At 28.3% G+C, this 22,491-nt stretch overlaps 3 protein-coding genes and 1 pseudogene across 3 annotated transcripts in view; 2 read left to right on the top strand and 2 right to left on the bottom strand.

The window, feature by feature from the left end:
• Nucleotides 1-1,137, top strand: part of LOC113389826 (RNA pseudouridylate synthase domain-containing protein 1-like) — a 2,784-nt gene extending 1,647 nt beyond the window's left edge. Inside the window, 8 exon segments of the mRNA XM_026626830.1 lie at nt 135-195; nt 257-311; nt 314-370; nt 373-458; nt 491-497; nt 557-715; nt 770-887; nt 969-1,137. Coding sequence (XP_026482615.1) covers nt 135-195; nt 257-311; nt 314-370; nt 373-458; nt 491-497; nt 557-715; nt 770-887; nt 969-1,137 — 712 coding nt within the window.
• A 496-nt stretch (nt 1,138-1,633) lies between these two features.
• LOC113389825 lies at nt 1,634-2,163 on the top strand (annotated as a pseudogene).
• Nucleotides 2,164-2,273: 110 nt separating this feature from the next.
• Nucleotides 2,274-3,578, bottom strand: LOC113389824. The gene is made up of 5 exons (XM_026626829.1): nt 3,542-3,578; nt 3,113-3,337; nt 2,841-2,995; nt 2,645-2,769; nt 2,274-2,601 (listed from the first exon to the last, which is right to left on the bottom strand). Exons 1-5 carry the CDS (start codon nt 3,570-3,572, stop codon nt 2,274-2,276), a joined length of 864 nt encoding a protein of 287 aa, XP_026482614.1. The 5' UTR covers nt 3,573-3,578.
• Nucleotides 3,579-4,826: 1,248 nt separating this feature from the next.
• The window catches only part of LOC113389823 (aminopeptidase N-like), a 47,747-nt gene continuing 30,082 nt past the window's right edge, over nt 4,827-22,491 (bottom strand). Inside the window, exons 5-19 of the mRNA XM_026626828.1 lie at nt 12,733-12,853; nt 10,983-11,080; nt 10,631-10,840; nt 10,429-10,562; nt 8,681-8,918; nt 8,209-8,617; nt 6,878-7,007; nt 6,674-6,821; nt 6,320-6,425; nt 6,027-6,180; nt 5,849-5,955; nt 5,539-5,782; nt 5,209-5,352; nt 5,067-5,148; nt 4,827-4,979 (exon numbers count right to left, since the gene is read on the bottom strand). Coding sequence (XP_026482613.1) covers nt 4,827-4,979; nt 5,067-5,148; nt 5,209-5,352; nt 5,539-5,782; nt 5,849-5,955; nt 6,027-6,180; nt 6,320-6,425; nt 6,674-6,821; nt 6,878-7,007; nt 8,209-8,617; nt 8,681-8,918; nt 10,429-10,562; nt 10,631-10,840; nt 10,983-11,080; nt 12,733-12,853 — 2,478 coding nt within the window. The remainder of the gene's footprint in view (nt 4,980-5,066; nt 5,149-5,208; nt 5,353-5,538; nt 5,783-5,848; nt 5,956-6,026; nt 6,181-6,319; nt 6,426-6,673; nt 6,822-6,877; nt 7,008-8,208; nt 8,618-8,680; nt 8,919-10,428; nt 10,563-10,630; nt 10,841-10,982; nt 11,081-12,732; nt 12,854-22,491) is intronic.

Raw genomic sequence — 22,491 nt, 5'->3', positions numbered from 1 at the left:
TCGAATTACTGTTAGACTTTTTGTTACAATTGCTTTTATATTTACTTCGTATGCCAATTTTAAATTATCTGGAAAAATTGATCTCTTGCTTATTTTCTTCTCATAAAAGCCTTCTTTAGACGTTTTGCATAAAGTGATAATTTTATTATTGTCAATAAACCATTCGATATTTTGATTAACAGCGATGATAGCAAAGTCAAAGTAAGTAAATATTATCCAATTCTGTCATTCAAAGTTAATAAATCATTTATTTTAGCCCACTGTTCAAACGTTACTAAAAGACACCTTTCCAAACTTGGCCAATTCCGATTTTTTCATGAATTCCATTTTGCAAATCGTTTAGATTATTCGACAAGTGGTGTTATGTGCATTGCATAACAAAGACATCATGCTCGGCAGCTGTGAAAGCTTTTGAGAAAAGACATGCCAAAAAATATTATTTGGCATTACTCAGAGGACATTTGGAAGAAGAATTTACAAACGTGTGCAAGGCGTTGGTTTGTAAAATGTAATAGAAACTTGTCTGTTGTTATGTTTTAATATTTAATGTTTGTAGGTGAAGATAGGAGGCATGTGAAAGGTTCCCACAAAATGTGTGTAGCATCTGATGAGAATTGTCAGTCCCCACGTGATGCAAGTACTAAAATTATGATATTATCAAAAGGCTTGTATAATGGAAAAGAAGCTACTAAAGTTTTGATTAGGCCGCACACAGGTGAGCGCAAACCCTTATAATAATTATTTAAAGCTCATTTAATAAAAATTATAGGCAGAAGACATCAAATACGTGTCCATTGTCAGTTTATTGGTCATCCTATAATTGGGGATTACACATACGGTCGATCAGAGGATAAAAGGCCTTATAGAATGTTTTTACATTCATACAGGTACTTAAGATGTAAACAAAGTATTAATAATTTGCAACTAAGGTTAATTTTACTTATTAATATTTTCAAATAATGTTTCAGATTGATTTTACCAAATGAGATTGAGGATTTAGATGTCCAATCTAAGGATCCATTTGCAGAATCTGATCCAAAAATCAAATGGGTCCCTAAAGATGTTATAAATAAATTGGAAGAATCATCGTTTGAGAAAATAAATAGAGATATGATGAATGAAATTTGTAGAAATTGAAATATGTACAGTATATAAATACATATAGTAATTATTAATTAAATTATTTTGAATATGAAAAAATATTTATACAAATATTGGAATTAATGTATGCATTTTGTTTTAATTAATTGATATTAATAAAAAATGTTCATTCATTTGCCTTTTAGGTTCAAATTTGGCTCCGAAAAAAGTGTACTTGTTACAAACAAGTACAAACAAATTATATTATATAAATAGCGATTTAAATCTAATAAAACTTTAGCAATCTATGTATAAATATTGTTATATTTAATATTAAATTGTTTGATAAACATTTCAAATTCAAATTTGGCTCACAAAAATTATCTGTGCAAACTACCAACACAAAAATACACACTGACACTTGACAGTGCGCTATTAGGTTACTTTTCATTAAAGTTTATATATAAATACGTTTTAAAAATATAATGTAATATAAAAACGTTTATAATTTAATATATACACTGAAAAGATTCCTATATAAACATTGCTATTGGTTAATCAACAATCGTTTGCAATAAAACATAACCTATCTAATATTGTTTTACATCATGAACTGTTTAATTAGGAGAATATATCAACAATATGGTATAAATCTCGAGTAGTGTATGTGTTTAAATCATTACCATTTACCCGAATTTTCTTTACAGGCTCTACAGTCATCAAAAGAAACATTTGCTTAACACCTCTCTCTCAATCAACCAATGTGACTTCTTCAGACGAGCCTGTGGACATACCAAATCCTTTCCAGAAAGAAAAACAACAATGCATCCTCTGCAAATACAATATACAACCTGATTATAAAATGTTAAACTTCTATCACAGTTTCAGAGCCCTTACACAGGTCGCCTGTATGGAAGGCACATCACAGGCTTGTGTTCTAATAAGCAAAAACAAGTGGAACAGGAGATTGTGAAGGCTCAAGTTGCTGGTTTTATGCCTTATTATAATAAAGACCCTGATTTTTTGCATGAACCGAAGTTGTTTGACCCCGAAAGGCCTTTGAAACCACATAGTTATGCATAGAATAATAATGTAAATGTAGAAGTAATAATATAATTAGAAAATTAAGTATTTGTTTATAATTTAACTATGCCTAATATATCACAAGAATATAAATAATGTAACCTTCATAATTAATCTATAAAGTCTTCGGATACTGCATCATACCCAATCAATTCAGAAGAAATATTTAAAGCCTTCAATATATTTACAATTTGCACATTTCTGCAGTCGTTATTCTCATTCTTCATCGATGTCAATAAATCTTCTAGAATCTCTCTAGTAGCACTTTTCCAGATTGCAATTTGTGCCGTTACATCATCAGCACAAACAAGTCCTTCAAGCTCTCTAAGTTTTCTTTTCTTTAAAGCAATTTCTCGCTTTAGTTTCAGCAGATCACTCTGGGTGACATCTTGTTGTGTAATTTTTGGCCCATTGGATGCTTCTGGTAAAGTATTACTACTTGCAGCATCAAAAAATGATTCTAGGTCTGTTAAATTTGCACTATAGTAGAATTAAGTTCAATAGGTTCACTAGGGCTTTTTTGAGGTCTTCTTGTGTATTAAGAGCATTTATTAAATCATTTTGCGCTTGAACAAATGTATTTTGTTCATTGGGTGTTCTGCAGACCTGTTTTAATAAAACAATAATAAAATTACGTTTGCCAATCTGATTACTTATAGGAGCATTGTTATAAATACTTGTTTGATGTCAGAATGTGCATTGAAAACTTCAACCAAAGGCACATCTTTAAGGCGATCTTCGTCAACAGACGATGTTGCTTCAACATAATTATCTTCAGGTACATAATTAGATACTAAATCTTCTTCAGTCGATACGGAAACACCTTTAGCAACTGTGGTAGAATTAACAATGTTATTAAAATAACTATAATATTGATAAATAATTATTATTAAAGAGAAATCAACAATGTTATAGTAATGTAACAAAATTAAATCATGCTATAAGTTACCTTTATCCTCGAATACAAGTTTATTCTTACTCCTACTACTAATAACTTTCCTTGGAGTCTTATACTCATTATTATTAGTATTCTCTACCAAAGGGCTCTCAACGTGCACTTTTTTATCTTTGAAAGGTGGCGTAAAGTTTCTTGGAGACCTATTTAAACCCATTCGCCTGCAAGGTGTTAAATGAGATAGCTTTGTCTTCTTATTTGGGGTACACATTGTTGTAACTGAAAGAATTAGAGGTTACATACTCTAAATTATTAAAACCGTATATTTGGTGAAAAATATATGAAATTTATTAACACTTTTAATCGTTGACAAAGCTCAAATTTAAATTGCAGTTAACTGTCAAACGGACACAAATCCGTATTAAAATATATATTTATGTTCGTAAAGAAATTATTAATATAATTCTAATATTAATTATTTACCAATAACAAAATATATAATACTATATAACATGCTAAATATTGTTTTTACAAATAAATATAAATGGTTTCTAACCTCAATCTTGTCTTGATGAAATTGTCAAGACCAAAACTTTTCAAACGATTTAAATATATATCTAAATTCGTAAGCAAATTATTGATATAACTCTAATATTAATTATATACTAGTAACTAAATAATATATACTATATTACAATTAATAACACTGTTTAATAAATAAAAATAGTAGTTAATCTCAAACTAACTTTGTTATGATGAACTGTCATGTCAAAATTTTGTAAAATATTTAAAATATATATTTAGATGCCAAAAAATTATTTACAGAACTATATTAATCATTCATAAAGATATATTAAATAACAATTAATTCTTTTTAATATTGTTTTTAAAATATAAGTCAAAAACCTCTAATTTAATTTGTTGTGGTTAACTGTCATGACAATTATTTATAAAACCATTAAAATATATACTTAGATGCATAAAAGGATATTGATATTAATATAACTGATCATTTATAAGCATATTATGTAATAATTAATAACACTTTGATATATATATCGAAAATAAATATATATCGAATATAACCTCAAATTTACTCGATAGTTTAAACTGTCATGCCAATAAATTAAAAAAGTTTTAAATATATTTTAATGCCCAGGGAAATTATTAGCATAACTGTATTATTAATTACAGCTTTTATGCTCCGACGAGCATTAACGTTAACACAAAATCTTAATAATACGAGAACAATGTCAAGTTACATTTCTGGCACTCATTCCATAGCGTATGTCACAGTGCCTACGCAAGAAATTGCAAAAGAATAGCCAAAGGACTTAGTTCAGGTATATAATTAATATACATTTATAATATATACTGACATATATTTTACTCCTGTTTCTGTTTTAGAGAGAAACTAGCTGCTTGCGTCAACATAATACCGAACATAATCTCCATTTACTCCTGGCAAGGCAAAATGGAGGAGGATTCTGAACTTCTAATGTATGATCAAGACACAAACGAACAAAATCCTGAACTTACAGCATTTGTTAAAAAGATCACCCATATGAAGCTGCGAGGTGATTAGTGTTAAAATAGACAATGGGAACGATCCTTACTTGCAATGGATCACTAACAGCCTTAAGAAGTAAAATGAAATATTTAATAATAATTATATGAACAATAAATAGATCTTTGTATTTCTACAAGAGTATTTTATTTTATTCACAAGCACTTACTAGTACACAGTCAATGTAATTAAAAATAATACTTAATCTTGCGTATATTCCTTTAAAAGTTTTATCACTCTATCGTAATGCTTTTGTTGCCAATGTATCATTAATTGGGCACTTTCTAATGATTTTTTAATAATCAGTTGAGAACGTGCTAAATATTTTGCATTCTGTTTTGTGAACTCCACCAACTATAAATGTACCATTTAAAATAACAAATAATTAATACATATTTTAAAATATATAGTACATAATTAAATATGTTTATTAATTTTTACCTCATCATAATCTTTCTGTGTTGTGATCTGATCTGCTACTGCATCCACATAGCTGCCCAATTTATTTGAATTTGGACCCAAACTAGTAACAAACCAAATGAGGTATTTATTTAAAATAATATTTATTATTTATTATACTTACTATTCGTATATATCTTTGATTCTTTCGTATAGAAACTTTCTGGCCACCATAAAAGTCTTAGAGTTTGAAGCAACACCCGAGAATGCAAGTTGGGCATCTTGTCTCCTGATAAAACTATTGCGATCCAAAGAAGCGTTCAAATATCTGCAAAAAATTAATAATATGGTAAATGAATCTGTAATGATTTTTTTGACTAATTTACAATACTAAGAAGATAATCTCTTTGGACAATTTGCGACATGTTCACACTGTTTACAACATTTTCAGACAATATACAATATTTCCATACAATTTACAACATTTTCAGGACAATTGATGAATCTGCAATACCTGAGAGCCTTATCTTTATCCGTAGTGCAAGCCAAAGCCTTCAAAATAGCCAAAACTTGCGTCTGTGCCAGATTACTATCTCCAGCTAAATTCCATAAAAATTCAAAAGCACTAGCTGATGTTACGTTCTCTACATCTTGGCTGGTACATTCATCTGTTAAAAGTTCAAATGATAAAGAGGAATTTTTATCAGTATTATTTTTATTTGTGCTGTAAGTTCTGACCACCGGATGATTGTGAAAACCTGCAGGATAAAAAACTCAATAACCATTTTCTGGTAAATAACACACTACTAGATGTCTGTACGTACCTTTTCTTCTGGTATCATCAGATGTTTCACTCCTAATTTTCTTATTCACCTGGTCTGAAAATCGAACAGCAGTACAGTAAACTATAGACACAATGTCTGCAGGAATCCTGAAAACAAAACACAAGAATAAACATTCTGAGTTTATTATTTTATTAATTATTACACAGTGGTCCTTTACACATCAGCTGCCCTGTCACTTTTAGTTTTGTGAGCGTTCATGAATTCTTCAAAATACGATACTGCCTTTTGTCTGCAATCTGAAATTGCATATCTGCATGCCCAGGACGAGATCAGGATTCGGTGTTTCACAATGTCTTCAGGCCGAGAATGGTCTGCAAATGATAAGAATGATATTTGAAATACATTGGTAGATTTGGATTTACAACTTTTGTAAAAAATACAATTGATACCATACTATATATATATATATATATATATATATATATATATATATATAATTTATATATTAACCTGTAAGATTTTCTCTTTCTGCCGATTTGCCCTTTTTGATTTTTAACTGATGAGAAATACCACCCAATCGTTCATACATTGGTGATATAAATTGGCTTATATATTTCTGCAAATAATAAATACAAAATATTAGTCATAGATGAGTGAGTGAAATATTATATTAGCCCCGCCAGTACTTTAATGAATACAGATAAAAATGGTATTAGCTCTCACACTATTTACTAAATTTAAAGAATTTTAATTAGCTTTATTGTAATTTTGCTCTTGTTCTTTTGTATTCTCAAACAGTTAGTATAATATATAATTAAAATTGTGACATTTTTTTATAAATTAGGATTATTAATCATTTATTACCTCAAACAGAGGAAACTCATCCCCATACATCAAAGCTTTTTTAAGCTTGGCCAAATTTTTTAATGCGCAGTTCCAAGCTATATATTCTGTTTCTTGTTTCAAATATGAGACCAGTTTTAAAGCTACAGAATAATCCTGATCTCCAGTCCTAAGAAAATTTATTATTATTTATATTATTCTACATTATATAAATAAATAAATTACCAGGCCAAGTCCAGAGAATCATCAATGAGTTGTACTCGATTCAAAATGTGTATTTTGTCATAATTTTCTGATTGAAGATATAAAATTAATTTCTCCCAATTTTGCAAATCGTAATTCACTCTGTAGATACCTAAAAATATGAAAAAAAAAATTTAGTATAGATGAACAATTTGTGTTAAGTAATCAAGAGCATTTATGCTTTAGACGATATATCTAATATAAATATATTATATATAATCTCTTTTTGTTAAGGTTGTATGACAAAAAAAAAGTTTGTAGTATTTAGCAAAATTACAAGATTGTAGTACAAACAGTGTGGTCTTAAGATTTTTTAAAAATTGTTATTTTTCTTCAACATAGATTATAATCATTACAAATAATGTTTTATTTACAAAAAAAAATTATAATTCAAATCGTATAGCGAAAGAAAAAAATTCAGGCAATTCATACTTTATGGCAAAAACCCAAACTTCTCCTTCCAGAATTTAGTAAAAAAAAAGTAAACTAGTGGGGTGGGTGGCATCGTGCCTTAAGGCAAATTGCTGGAACTTTCCGTACCGTAACGAAATGTTCGAGGAATACTGAATGTTTTCAAATAGATTATTATAAATATTGTAACATTGTCTAATATTTATAAGAATTATATAAACTGAATTGCAGAGTTGAAATTATTTGTAAAGTATATTAGAACTATAGTCAGAATTAAAAATAAAATCTGGAATATTTTCGATATACAAAAAACTAAAAAAAAAAAAAAAATTTAACAAAATTTTTTTTTCCAAAATCAATTATTTTGTTAAGACAAGCTGAAAGTTCTTTGAATCATTTAAATCGGACGCTTAGTTCTCTCAAAAACTGCCATTTTTTACATATTTAGCTCTGTATCTTCGAAATGGCTGGGCCTGCCTTTGCCAAAAACTAATAAACACTTCTCCCAATCATTTCTAATTGAATGTTTTTTAGATCATTCAAATCGGATACTCCTTTCCTTCAAAAATTCGATTTCTATTTTCTGCACTCTTTGCTCCGTATCTCCGAAACGGCTGGACCTGCCTTTGCCAAAAACTAATCAGCTCTTTTCCCTATCAATAGGAATCGAATGTTTTTTGAACCATTCAAATCGGTTGATCTGTGCGCCCTAAAACGTGACTGGAAATTTGTATCCATACATACATACACACACACACACACACATCCATTTTTTCTGAGGTATGCCAAAATGTTCAGAAACCTTCAAAAAATTTCAATTCCGATTTTCGGCCCGTTACAATAACTTACCCTACGGGAAGTTAATAAAGCTCATATTCTAAAATTTAAATTCATCCACTCACCTGCCATTTGTATATTAAATATAACCCACTGATCCTTCCCCGGCATATCCTTCAATGTGGCAGTCCCTGGCAAATCGACATCTTCATCTTCACCATAATTCTTCCAAACATCTGCACCAGTCTTATTATATCTATAATCATCTTCCTCATCATCAGTACTGTTATTATCGAATCCCAAACTAATCATATTATCACTCCTCAGATTCCTTTTCCTGTCGTACTTCATATTTTCTGGACAGACCAACCACTTTCTGGGCCTGGTGTTGTTGAAGTCTTTCTCAGATTCAGTGGTGTAACTTAAAGGAACGTACCAGCATTGTTTATTATCGGAAGAATCATCTTTCTCATGTTTGTATGTTGCATTTTTGCAGGAGTTGTTTCGGAACATGCGTTGCAACAGGTAACGCTCCTGGATAAAGGATAATGGTAATAAAATATTAAACAGGTTTAAAAACTATCTTTTACCCTTTACCTGTGTGATGTAGGCAGTGTCTTTCTCATAGTTCCTTTTAACGTTAATAAGGGGATAACCAGTCTGCAGAGTCCAGGAATCCATTATAGTTTTTACTCCATCATCCCTGCTCAAAATTTTGAGGTCGTCCTGTGTGCACTTGGTTTCATTTTTGTCCAATTTCTTTCTATAACTTGCTGATAGGTGCTTCCATAAATCGTCCTTTTGGGCATTAGAATAAGCGTGCTCCGATAAATAACTGGAAAAGGAAAAAATGATAAATTTTTGCACTCGGACTGATTTGTCTACAAAGTGAGTTACTAGGGTTTATACAAAAACCAACATTTCAGAAAACCGGTTTTCGAATTTTCATTTTACTAAAAAACCGGTTTTCGAATTTTATATAAATAATAAATTTTTGTTCGAATATTTTGTAATTTATCCGCAAATTTAGTGTAATTTAGAGTAGTATTTGACTGAATTTATTTATTGTTCAATTTTATAGATAGTAAACAAAATTATTTTAATTTTAATTAGAAGAACTAAAAAATAATAGTTTATCCTGATTAAATAACTTTGAAAATAATTATTCGTTATTCATGCATCATTTTCACATATAAGAATGAAAATATTTTTATGATAGTCAAAGGAAAGCTTTTGAATAAATAAAAATAATACATTTAAATAAAAAAAAAAATATTAAATAATAAAAAAAAAAGAAATATTAGATACATGTTGATACATACTTGTTAATATTAATTTTAGTTTCAAAAACAATTAGGCTAAACTATTATTTCTGTTCCGAGCAATTTTAATTAATTAATTTTAAACATTCTAATTATTTTTTGTTTAATATAATATGATTTAAAAAAACTTAATATGATTTAAAAAAATAAAGAAATATTAGATACATTATGATACATACTTGTTAATATCAATTTTAGTTTTAAAAACAATTAGGGTAAACTATTATTTCTGTTCCAAGCAATTTTAATTAATTAATTTTATAAACGTATGTCGAATTGCTACTTAAACGTGTCCTTTGTTTACTCACAAAATTTCCTGAAATAGAAAATACTCTTATACTTGCGACCAAATTATGCTTAAATGTTTTTAAAGCCTAATATAATAATACTAAGTTTTTTGTTCTTTAGTTTGTCGCTTCTAGAGGTTAAAACTCTTTTTTTTTAAGTTTGAGTAGAGGAAGTTACTTCTTCAAGAAGAAGTCACACTGATTTAAATTAATATATATATACTGGTATAAAAATCTAAATTATTATATACAAAACCTTTCTGGAAACCATTGCAGATTGTTAAGATATCAATTGCTATTGAAACGATATGTTTTCAAGAATCAAAACGCTTTCATCTATCTTTTATATTTGGCTATATTTGTCATTTTCCATTTATACAGTGAAAAACGACTTTTTTTACTAAAAAACCGGTTTTCGAATTCTATAATTTTTGTCAAAAAAACGGGTTTCAAAACCGGTTTTTGAATACAGACAAACCCTAGTGAGTACATTCTCATACTATTTGCACTACAACTGGCGGAATATTAATTGTATCTAAATACTGTCTTTGATGGACTTATAGATAATAAAATTATCTTCAATTTATCTTAAGACAGTATCAACTTGCAATAATTAACTTCCAAATTATAAACAAAATTGTATAAAATTGTCACTCGCACTGATTTGTCTATGAAGTGAGTACATTCTCATACTATTTGTACTACAATTGGTAAAATATGAATTAGATCTAAATACCTTTTCAAACCTAGTCTGAATATATTATCAGCCAAAATCAAATCCAGCATCCTCAAAATCATACTTCCTTTACTGTACGATATAGAATCAAAAATCTGGCCAATATCATTTGGATTATCAATTTTTACAGACACCTAAACCAAAAAAAAAAACAATATATATCTGACCTAAATTATCATAAAGTATAATTTCCATTTATCACCTGATGGGATCCCTTCAACGAGTCAACTTCCAGCAAACTCATGACCGTTTTGGCAGTGTTTTCCAGAAGAGAGTTCCATTCTGGATGCACTTGCTCCACTATTAGACCAGTGACGTAGGTGGTTACCCCTTCGTTCAACCATAAATCATTCCACCATTTGAGGGTGACTAGGTTGCCCAGCCACTGGTGGGTCAGTTCGTGGGCAATCACCTGGAAAAGGAAAAATAAGACTAAAGATACTAAAACTTGTCTAAACTTTTCTGGGTAATGCAAAGGATTCTGAATTTTGATACTGGATACTGAGCAATTCAAAAAATAATAATTAGACTGGTATAAGTGGATGTTTACCTACCGAAACAATCGAATATCTACTCTTGGTGTCACTCGCAACATCATCGTACAGGAGTAAAGACTCTCTAAAAGTCACTGCTCCCCAATTCTCCATAGCACCTAAAATTTTACAATTGATACAATTAATGGTAGTTTCTGCATTGCAGTTTTCTGTGACTTGTCCAAAGCTTTTGATTGCATCTCTCATGAATTTTTTTTAAACAAGTTCGAAAAATACGGTGTGCATGGTAAAGCTCTTGAATTATTTTCATCGTACTTATCAAATAGGACTCAATCTGTTTATCTGAATGATCGTGGTTGAGTAATTATCTCAGACAAACAAAATATTAAGCTTGGTGTCCCTCAGGGCTCAATTCTCGGACCATTATTATTTCTCATCTACATAAACGATCTGCCAAAATGTACAGACCTCTGTAAATTTATTCTTTTTGCCGATGACACTAGTGTGATTATAAAAAGCAATTCTTCAGAAGAAGTGAATAATAAATTAATACTAATTATGAATTGATTAAATTCTAATAATCTTTTGCTCAATATAATGACAAAACCCAAATTATGTCTTTTCGAACAGTAAATAGGATAAGTCATGAGATCAATTCTTTAACTATCAATAGCATTAAATTTGAATTTTCCTCAGTCTCAAAATTTCTAGGCATCCAATTACACAAAAACTTAAACTGGGACAATCATATTCACTCCATACTTGTACCTAAGTTAACAAAAACCTGTTTCATGTTGAGGATTCTAAAATCTAAATTTAGTTTAAATTGCCTTCTTTAAATTTATTATTCTAATTTCTATTCCATCTCGCATATGGAATACAATTCTGGGGATTCTCGTCATCCTTAAAGGATATATTCAAAATACAGAAAAGAGCATTAAGAATATTTTTTTCCCTCAGTTCCTTGCACTCATGTAGGAATCTTTATCGACTATTTAACATTCTCACTGTTCCCTATATATTTTTGCTAATTACGTTGTCATTCATTAAGATAAATCCTGAACGCTTCAACCTATCCTCCATGTTGAATTTCTATTAAAAAACAAGAAATTTGACTATAAAAGGACCAACTTTTAAACTTGAAACATCTTTCAATACCATAGACGGAAGAGGAGTACAGCTTTTTAATCTATTCTCACTATATGTTAGGAAATTGAATGATCGTCAATTTCATAATAGCATTCTTAAACTTTTAAAAGCCCAAAGTTTCTACGAAACTTCTGAGTTTGCCAATTTCGATATCAAACATTATTTTTATAATGAAATGCCTACTGATAAATATTTGATACTTTTTTTTCCAACAGTTACAATTATTTTTTCCCTTTTCCATACTTTTTCGAATTTTTATTCCAAATTATTTTAACATTTTTCTACCCTAAGTATTTCATCATTGCAATTATTTTCATATTATATTCTTTTTTGATACTGCGCTTAATTATTATTTTCCAGATATGGGACTCAAATAAAATTGCATGACGGATATTTAAAGGATTTTTTTTACCATAAGAAGAATCTCAAGATCTACAAGCCTTAAATAAACTATTTCAATATTATAACAATTTTTTCTTCAAGTTATTGTATTAAATTATACTAATGTTAGGCTTAATATTGTTTTATAGTTGTATTTTACTGTAATTAATTCAATTAAGATAATTTATTTTCTGTAATTACAAAATTCAATCCTGTATACGTAATATAAATATAATATCTGATGTAAAATAAGGTATCATTTCATTGTCAATTTTATTACCTGCAGAAAATTCCGGCACTGCAATCATTTTAACGGGCCACTTTTGGAGGGCATATGGTGTGTATAAATACTGGGTCAGTTCGTTGAGAATGTTTGGAGACTCTCTGAGGGCAAAATTGGTCTGTAAGTAAGGACAAATATTAGAATTTTTAAAAGAGTACATGTGTTGAATTCTTTTGTGCCCCAATTGTAACATTTTTAGACTATCTACAACACTTCATGATAATTTAATAAGGCGATAAACTAAAAAATCTTTTATCATTGCTGGCCTTTGTTTTATGTTGTAAATCTCAAAATTGATTTTATAAATTTAATCGATAAAATGTTATAGGGATTATTTGAATTATATGGTGCCTCCAAAGCGTTAAATTTGGACGTTAACTGCATATTAAGACTTCTTATTTTTAACTATAGTAATGTAATTTATATTAAATTTTACTGTAATATATTACAGGATAGATGGTAACACATATTTGAGATGTTCATTTTGTTTTCAAAATTTGTATATATTGATATATTTTACTATAATAAATTTTCTGTCATATTTATTTTGAAATGCACTTACAATCATAATTAATACTTGAACTGCCACGAATTGTAATTTTTCTTTATTCACATTAGTTTTTCTAGTTTGTTTTATTAAAGTAATTTTGGTATAGTACTTCAGATCTCAAATATGTGTTTGAAATAAAAAATGTGTCTTTACAAACTTCGACTTAAATAAAATCACAATATGAATTTAGAATGTTAATTAGAACATATAGTTTTTTCTTGTAACTTGCATATTAACAAGTATTTTTATAACATTCTTCTTACTAAATTATCTAAGATTGGTCTTAGATCTTCACTTATTTATTTTTTTAAGAGTTATTTTCATAATCGTATACAATTTGTCTATCTTAATGGATTCTTGAGCAACATTGAAAATATCAGTTCAGGTGTTCCTCAGGGATTCATTCTTGGTCCACTACTATTTATTATTTTTATTAATGACATATCTGATATTATTGGATGTCCACATTTATTATTTGCAGATGATCTCAAACTATATCTCAAAATAAATTCTATTGATGACTGCTTTATTATTACAGTCTCAACTTGACTCTTTCCACTCTTGGTGTCTCTTTAACAAATTACATTTAAATATATCAAAGTGCAAGATTCTTAGTTATTCACATAAGCGCGTTCCAATACATTTTGATTATAAAATTTCTAACACCAGCGTTGATAGATGTAATAAAATTTCAGATTTAGGAGTTCTATTTGATTCTGGTTTGTTTTTCACGGAACATATAACTGATATTTGTAATATGGCACATAAATCTCTAGGTTTGATACTGAGAAATTGTAAACAATTCAGTTCTAACAATGCACTTCTTTGCATGTACTATTCTATTGTACGTTCAAAATTAGAATATGGTTCGATTATTTGGTATCCTCATCAAATCAACAACTCTGATGCGATAGAGAAGGTTTAGCGAAGATTTCTGAAATATCTTTATTATAAAACATATAAAATTTACCCTGACCACAACACTTTACTAAAAGAATTTGGTATTCCTTCTCTTGCCTCACGTTGATTTATCTGTACAATTATGTTCTTATTTAAGCTTTGCAATAATTCTATAGACTGTCCTCTCATTCTTAACCAACTATCCTTTAATGTTCACAATTATTTTTCAATTATCCTACTCCTAAATTTAATTCTCTCTTAAATTCGCCTATTTTACTTATGTCCTCTAACTTTAACTTAATTAATAATGAAATAGATATTCACAACACTTCACCTAATCAAATAATCTCCATCTGCACAAGTCAACCTTTATATTTTCTTTTCAAATATCTCATTATTTTATCTTATTCTGTTTATAAATAATATTGTTAAATTTTGCATTATATGTAATTTTATATTAAGCATTTTCATGTTCATAACTATATATTGTAATTTTGTATATATTTTAATTGTTATTCATTATCTAAAATAATTGTATTTTTGAGTCCTCTTGGAAAAAATCTGTGGACTATATATTTAAAATAAATAAATAAAAAAATAAATATTGTATTTCATATATGCATATGTGAATTCCTATCTGTGTATAAATGTTTTCGTGAGTGTGTGCATGTATATGTATATTCATGCTTGTTTAAATAATTTATAGACATAAAATATGTCCTCTAAAAGTACTTTTAAGTCGCAAGGATATAACAGTGGCAATGCATGATTTATGGCATGATTAGATAATACAATTCATATTAAATTGAAAGCGAGTACTGTGATTTATAATGGCAACATGAATATAAATAAATAAATAAACAAATTTACAACTCTTGCAAATAATTTACAACATTTCCAGGCAGTTTACAATATTCTTAGACACCTCACAACATGTTCAGACAATCTACAATATTTTAGTCAAGTCGAACAAGTTTTTTGCATATTTTTTTACCTGGTTGATGGCCCTTGGCATAGCATAGACCTCAAATTTGTAATCAAATTTTGTAACATCCCTAACTTCAAAATCCGAGACCATGAAAAACACCAGGTATGTCGACATTTTTGGAGTTGTTGTGAAATTCGTCCACAGCCAATCTGGATTGTCCATCCTGAAGAAATAGACCAGCAACTTAATATTAGGGACAACTTAGAGGCTTATTAAAGATTGACAGATAAATAATTTAAGTAGACAGATAGGCAGGTGGATAGTTATACCCAGTTCTTTTATCTACTCACATTTCAGTGATGCTAACAGCTGGTGCATTACTGATGGCCCTGTACTTTTTTCGATGTAACATATTAATATCGAAAGTTGCCTTCATGTCAGGTTCATCAAAACAAGGAAAAGCCCTCCTGGCATCTGTGGGCTCAAATTGGGTCACCGAAAGCCACCTGAAAAAATAAAATTTGGTCAAATTGAACCTTTTAACCCTATATCCATCACCCACTCACTCTTTTTCACCATTCTCCTTCTTATAACTGCATCTATAATATCCCGACAGGGTCTCCTTAATCAGTCCAGTAAATTTGATCATCACCACATAAGTTTCTCCTACATTCATTTCCTGGTTGAGTTCAATTTTATAAAAGTCGTTCTGAGCGGTTTCATTGACTTTTGGCAAGTACCCTGCACTTTTGACCAGGTTCTCACGGTCGATCCAGGCCAAGGTGTTGTTGGTAGACTTTTGTTTGTGTTCCACATGGTTGGTCATGATTTCCAATACTTGGAGGTTTTTTTCGTCGATATCCAGCTCGAGGGCGTGCAGGATGATTTCTTTTGTTGGACGAACACATCTAACCTGGATAAAAGATATAATGAATATTTTCGGGATGTTTCAAGTCGTTGCGATTGGTTTGACGCCAAAATTCGAACAAAAAGGCCCTTACACAAGTTTTCTTTGTATTAAATTATGTCTTTTCAAACAGTAAACAGGATAAGTCTTGAGATCAATTCTTTAACTATCAATAGCGTTCAATTTGAATTTTCCTCAGTCTTTAAATTTCTAGGCATCCAATTACAAAAAAACTTGAACTGGAACAATCATATTCATTCCATACTTGTACCTAAGTTAACAAAAACCTGCTTCATGTTGGGGATTCTAAAATCAAAAGTTAGTTACGTTGTCATTCATAAAGAATAATCCTGAACGCTTCAACCTATCCTCCATGTTGAATTCCTACTATAAAACAATAAATTTGACTATAAAAGAACCAACTTTTAAAATTGAAACATCTTTCAATACCATAGACGGAAGAGGAGTACAGCTTTTTAATCTACTCCTACTACATGTTAGGAAATTGAATGATCGTCAATTTCATAGTGCCATTGTTGAACTTTTAAAAGCCCAAAGTTTCTACAATACTTCTGAGTTTGCCAATTTCGATATCAAACAATATTTTGATAATGAAATGCCTACTGATAATATTTGATGCTTTTTTTTCAACAGTTACAATTATTTTTTCCCTTTTCCATACTTTTTCTAATTTTTATTCCAAATTATTTTAACATTTTTCTACCCTAAGTATTTTATTAGTACAATTATTTTCATATTATATTCTTTTTTGTTACTGCTCTTAATTTTTATTTTCCAGATATGGGACTCAAATAAAAATTGCTTAATGAATATTTAAAGGATTTTTTTTACCATAAGAATGTCAAGATCTACAAGCCTTAAATAGACTTTTTCAATATTATAACTTTTTTTTCTCCAAGTTATTGTATTAGATATTACTAATGTTAGGCCTAATATTGTTTTATATTTGTATTTTACTGTAATTAATTCAATTAAGATAATTTATTTTCTGTACTTACTAAATTTAATCCTGTATCCGTAATAAAAATATAAATATAAATAAATATATAAAGTAGATATATAAAAGTAGAAAACGAGTTTAGTTAATATTCACTCTAGATATTATTAATTGTAATTATGTGATTATGGCAATAAGGATGTACCAGATGCTAAGATAATAAATTGCATCAGCACCCAAAAAGTATCTCGACAATTGTAGAATATAAAATATGTGAATGCGAATCAAGTCATATTACTTTTACAACAAAAAATCAAGAATAGCTGAAAATAAATAATTCGGAAAAATGAAAGAATATAATGTCTGGATTGAATCACAAAACTGAAGATTGATTTCGAGTACACATTCATTGATAAATTTAATAAAAATGTTGATCCATTTTTTTCAAATATTGGTATACATAAGTTGGTTGGCAAAAACATTTTAAGAAACAAAGATTGAGATTGTAAAAATGCTTGCGCAAATAATGTCTATGGAGATAAATGAAGTGAGATACTTATATTAATTATATAATAGCAAAATATATTTAATAAGTTTAGATATGTTATATTGATTGATTAGCTTGCAAATATTAAAAAATTTCAAAGTAACGCTTACCATGCACATCCGAACCTAAGAAAAAATGTATGAGAAAGCATTGTGTTAGGTTCAGACAGCATGGCAAGCATTCATGATGTTCTTCTAAATATTGCTAAATTCCGATTCTCATTATTAAGTCTGATTACAACTTGTGTTAAGGAACAATAATAGTTATTTAAACCAAATTCAAGGTTTATTTATTTTCACTTACCGCAATGGCAACTTGTCCACTAAACGAATAATTCATGGCCTCATCCAGGTAAGTGATCAGGTTCAAATGGTAATGTTGAGGCACCACATTTCTGGGCAACCTGTAGATGTTGTTCTCGTCCAAATCACAGGTTTCATTTGGCACATTGTCTAAAGAACTGTTTATACTGACAACTATGGATGTGATATCTGCTCTTAACTTGTGCTTAGGAAGATCATCATGCTTGGTAGTCGATGTTGATCCATCATGATCAACAGTTGTTTTTTCAGTCGCCAAAGTTGTTGCAACTCTTTCAGTTGCCATTGTTGTTGTAGTTCTTTCAGTTGCCATTGTTGTTGTACTCCTTTCAGTTGCCAACTCAGTAGTAGCATCTTCAGAAGTTTCTTTATCATTCGGACAAGTTGATGTACTAACCTCATGAACAGTCGTCATCACTCCCTTATCATGGTCGACATGCGTAATATTCTTGAGCTTCTGGACAATCCTGGTAACATTCTTCGGAATTTGTGAAATCTTCTCCGAAATTATGTGCTTTAGCTGGTTGATGACATGGTTGTAGTCGTGTTTCTGGTTATGGAAGATGTTTTCGGAACTATTTGTTGCAGGAACTGTGTAGGAAAATAGTGGATCATCGTCCTGATCTTCGTCCTGGTGTTTGCACAGAGAAGTCGTGGTAAGGATCAGGATGAAGATGATGATAGATGAGCTGGAGGGCCAAGACATTTTGGCAACTTTTGGCTGATTGTGCCACCTAGAACAAAAAATAGAAATTAGATAAAATTATCAGAAATTAGTCTTAAGATTTTTTTCTTGAAACCTTTGTTTCAGATTCCAGATATTCCGTTCATGTGTTTTATTATTATAGATAAAAATATATTTATTACTTTAATATTTTATGTCCATGTTTAATTTTGCTTTACAAATATTTTTTTTAATAAATAAATAAGTAAAACTTCTCAATACATTTAAATATTTTGATTCGATTATGAAATAATATAGATACAAATAACATACTAAAAATATTATAGAAAAATAGCTTTTATATTATAAAATTTATATTTTTATTTATATTTTATTAAAAAAATAGACATTTTGACAATTGTGTTTTGACGTTTTGCAATTATGAAATTTTGTTTTAATTAAATATATATATATAACAAAAATCTTGTTTGCTGAATGAGAGTGTTCTATGTAGAAAGACCAAAATTATAAATTCATTTTACAGTTATTAATTATTCTGGTCAGTATTAATTAAATATTGCATTTTAATAGCTATTTTTAATCAAAACGGATTTTAGTATTTTGTATTGACAATTATAAATTAATACATTTAATTAGTGACATAACTAATAACTAATTAATTTTTATTATAAATTTATAATTATAATAACTATTTGAACAATAATAATGATACGTTTGCTTAACTGTACTTGGGAATTCTAATCACGTATATATATATATATATATATATATATATATATATATATATATTTCTACAGTATATTTAAGAAATAAGAATACATAAAGCACGACGAAGCATGCAATCATAAAAAATATTTATTGAATAAATTACGCCGGTGGTACGTGAATAAAATATTTGATGATATATTTGACACAAATAGAATTACATATATAGTATATATATAGTGGAAAATCGAGCTTCGTATAAATTTTCAAGTAAATACATACCATTTTATAACTGTTTTCTTTCAAACAATAACGAAATTTCTGTAATTAAAATTAGTTTATCTTTGTTTAAATGTCATGTACCATCTTTGTTTAAATGTCAAAATAAGTGACATGAACTTGTTGCTGCAAAAAGTTTTGGCGCGAAATTTGAAATTTAAATTTGATTTGAAATTTAAATGTAAATTAACTTCCTAATAAACATTTTTACCATCAAACGTCTAACCAAAGGACTAATATTGATCAACTGTCAAATTTTCAAGATATTTAAAGAAAGGTAGAAAAATCCATTGCATTTACCGTTTTATTCATAACTTTTATTTAGGACTGTATAAAAGTGTTCCCTACAGAATGTTGTAAATTTTATCTAATTTCACCCCATCTAACTGAAAAGGGGTGGTTCCATATGAAATATTTGAGTTATGTGACAAAAACCAAAAAAAAATCCCGAATTTTTTAATCATTCAAATCAAATATTAAATATCAAATTCAAAGTTGATTTATTCAAAACTTTTATATCGGACTGTATAAAAGTGTTCCCTACAGAATGTTGCAAATTTTATCTAGTTTCTGCTGTGTTACTGCAAAATTTTCCAGATATTTAGAGAAATGTAGAAAAATGTCTCGAAATTTCCACATAAATCCGGCCTTTGTATTATATAATTGAAAATAACAGTTATTTTTATTATGATAATAATTATTATAAATTATTAAATCAATCGCTAAAAGGTCGCTGATCTCGTGGATGGAAACTAGTTTCGATTTTTCTCATATGAAAAAATAAAATGATGGTCCTATACGAACCGGTTAACAGATGACAAGAATACGAATAAATTAGAATATATACATTAATAATATGCATATATATATATATATATATATATATATATATATATATTATGCGTGTGTTTATATATTTATATTTATAAGTCCGTTTATTTGTTTATATAAATTCCTTTGCTTTTGAATTGTTATTAAATTTAATTAAATTATATTATAGTAATTAATTTTTAATTAACATCTATGAATATCTAAATTATATATATATATATATATATATATATATATATATTTGAATATAAGTATTTAATTATAATTGTATTTATTTGTTTATTTGAAATTCGCGCGTTTGAATTGCAATTCAAGACGTCATGAAGTTGCTAACAATAAATACAAAAAAGAAAAAACAATTTACATATAAACAATTATTAAACATTTAAACAGTCAAATTTGAATGCGTAATAATTAATAAAATACTACAATATTAATAAATATTTAATTAACAAGTTTTAAATAATTTATTATAAATAAATAAATAAACAACTTCAGATTGCTTACGAACTGTTAAAGTGGCATTTGTGTTTTTCATCTAATTATTTGTTGCTTAGTTTTATTAGTATATTGTCTAGGGTTTTATGTTATATATTTAGTGTGTGTAATAATAACATTTAACTATGTAATAATAACATTTAACTGTGTAATTGTGTAATTAATTTATATAAATTAATACGTGTATAGCAAATCATAAAGTGATATGTTAAAAATATATAAATAAATTGCTTCAATGAAATGGCGGTTAACGAACTGTCAAAGTCAGGTTAGAGTCCCACGAGCAATTATTAATTATAATTATTAATCCGTAGGGTAAGTTGTAGTAATAGAAAAGAATCTTATTTATTTATCTCCACGTTTCAATGGTTTCTGAACATTTTGGCATACCTTAGAAAAAATTGATGCATGTGTGTGTGTGCGCGCGGATACAAATTTCGGGTCGACGATTTCGGGAACACCGATCAACCGATTTAAATATTTTAAAAAACGGTCGATTCGTATTGATAAGGAGACGTGCTTATTAAGTTTTTGGCGAAGGCAGGTCTAGCTATTCCGATGAATACGGGGCAAAAAGTGCCAAAAGTTTCGCCATGCACCACTAGTTTACCAATTTGCACTATAAATATTAATTACTATGTAACTTACTTTTTTAATGAATTATTTACACACAAGAATTTCGTACGGCTTTACACTTTCATGGTCAAACACTGAGTGAGGCAAATGACAAATAATATGAGAAAATGTCGTCACAAATACTAAGGAACGCCTTAAAAAGAAACATATTTTCATTTGGTACACACACTCGTAAATAAATAGGTATATATATATGCAGACATATACATATATACATTTATTATATATACAGATACAATTTCATTACTGTAGTTGAGTAGTCTTGCATTTATTTTTCAAAAGACTTTTATGAAAACAGTTATTTCTTTAGTTTTGAATTTTAATAATTATTCTAGCAACCTTTCAAAATCTCACAAACATTTATGTTTACACTAGAAAATTCGATTTGCTAGCTTAATTTTTATTTTATTCATTTATCAATTTATTTATTTATTATGTACTTACTTATGTATATATATATATATATATATATATATATATATATATATATATATATATTTAAATTTTTCTATCTATTGATCTATTTATTTAGTTATGAATTTATCTACTTATTTATGTATTTAATTCTGTTTTTCTGCAGCTGGAAATTTTATTTAAATGGTCTTAAAATTTTAAATTATAATATACCTATGATGAGACAAACCTAGTCCCGAAACGTTTGTGAAATTAATATTATTTAATAAATTAGTTTAGACCTAGAGAAATATAATGAATTTGAAAATGCGCGCCATTGTTAAATGTGAAAGCGATATGAGAAGTGTCTCATCTTTCTGTAAGTATACTCTATGGCTCCAAATGTCAAATAATAAATTCAATTCACTAGATAATAATTGAATAATAGTAATTGAATAATAGTAATTGATTATAAGCAGTTAAAATATTTAAAAATGTCAGAAGAAACAATTATGTCAATTAATGATCCGGCAATTAAAATAGAACCACCAGAATATTCAGAAGAAGACATTAAACAAGAAATTCAGGATGATATTGATGTTTCTGATGATATTATTAA

The sequence above is a fragment of the Ctenocephalides felis genome, unplaced genomic scaffold (genome assembly GCF_003426905.1).
Source record: "Ctenocephalides felis isolate EL2017-DRISC unplaced genomic scaffold, ASM342690v1 CF-g0.4_SCAFFOLD_03573, whole genome shotgun sequence".
Classification (NCBI taxonomy): domain Eukaryota; kingdom Metazoa; phylum Arthropoda; class Insecta; order Siphonaptera; family Pulicidae; genus Ctenocephalides; species Ctenocephalides felis.
The sequence above is the reverse complement of the archived record's forward strand: the minus strand, read 5'-3'. Positions and strand labels throughout refer to the sequence as shown.

Coding starts and splice junctions, on each gene's coding strand:
- LOC113389824 (XM_026626829.1), bottom strand. CDS start 3,572: ATGTTATATAGTATTATATATTTTGTTATTG. Junction 3,338..3,541: donor TATTATATATTTTGTTATTG/GTAAATAATTAA, acceptor TAATTCTTTCAG/TTACAACAATGTGTACCCCA. Junction 2,770..2,840: donor CACATTCTGACATCAAACAA/GTATTTATAACA, acceptor TTATTAAAACAG/GTCTGCAGAACACCCAATGA.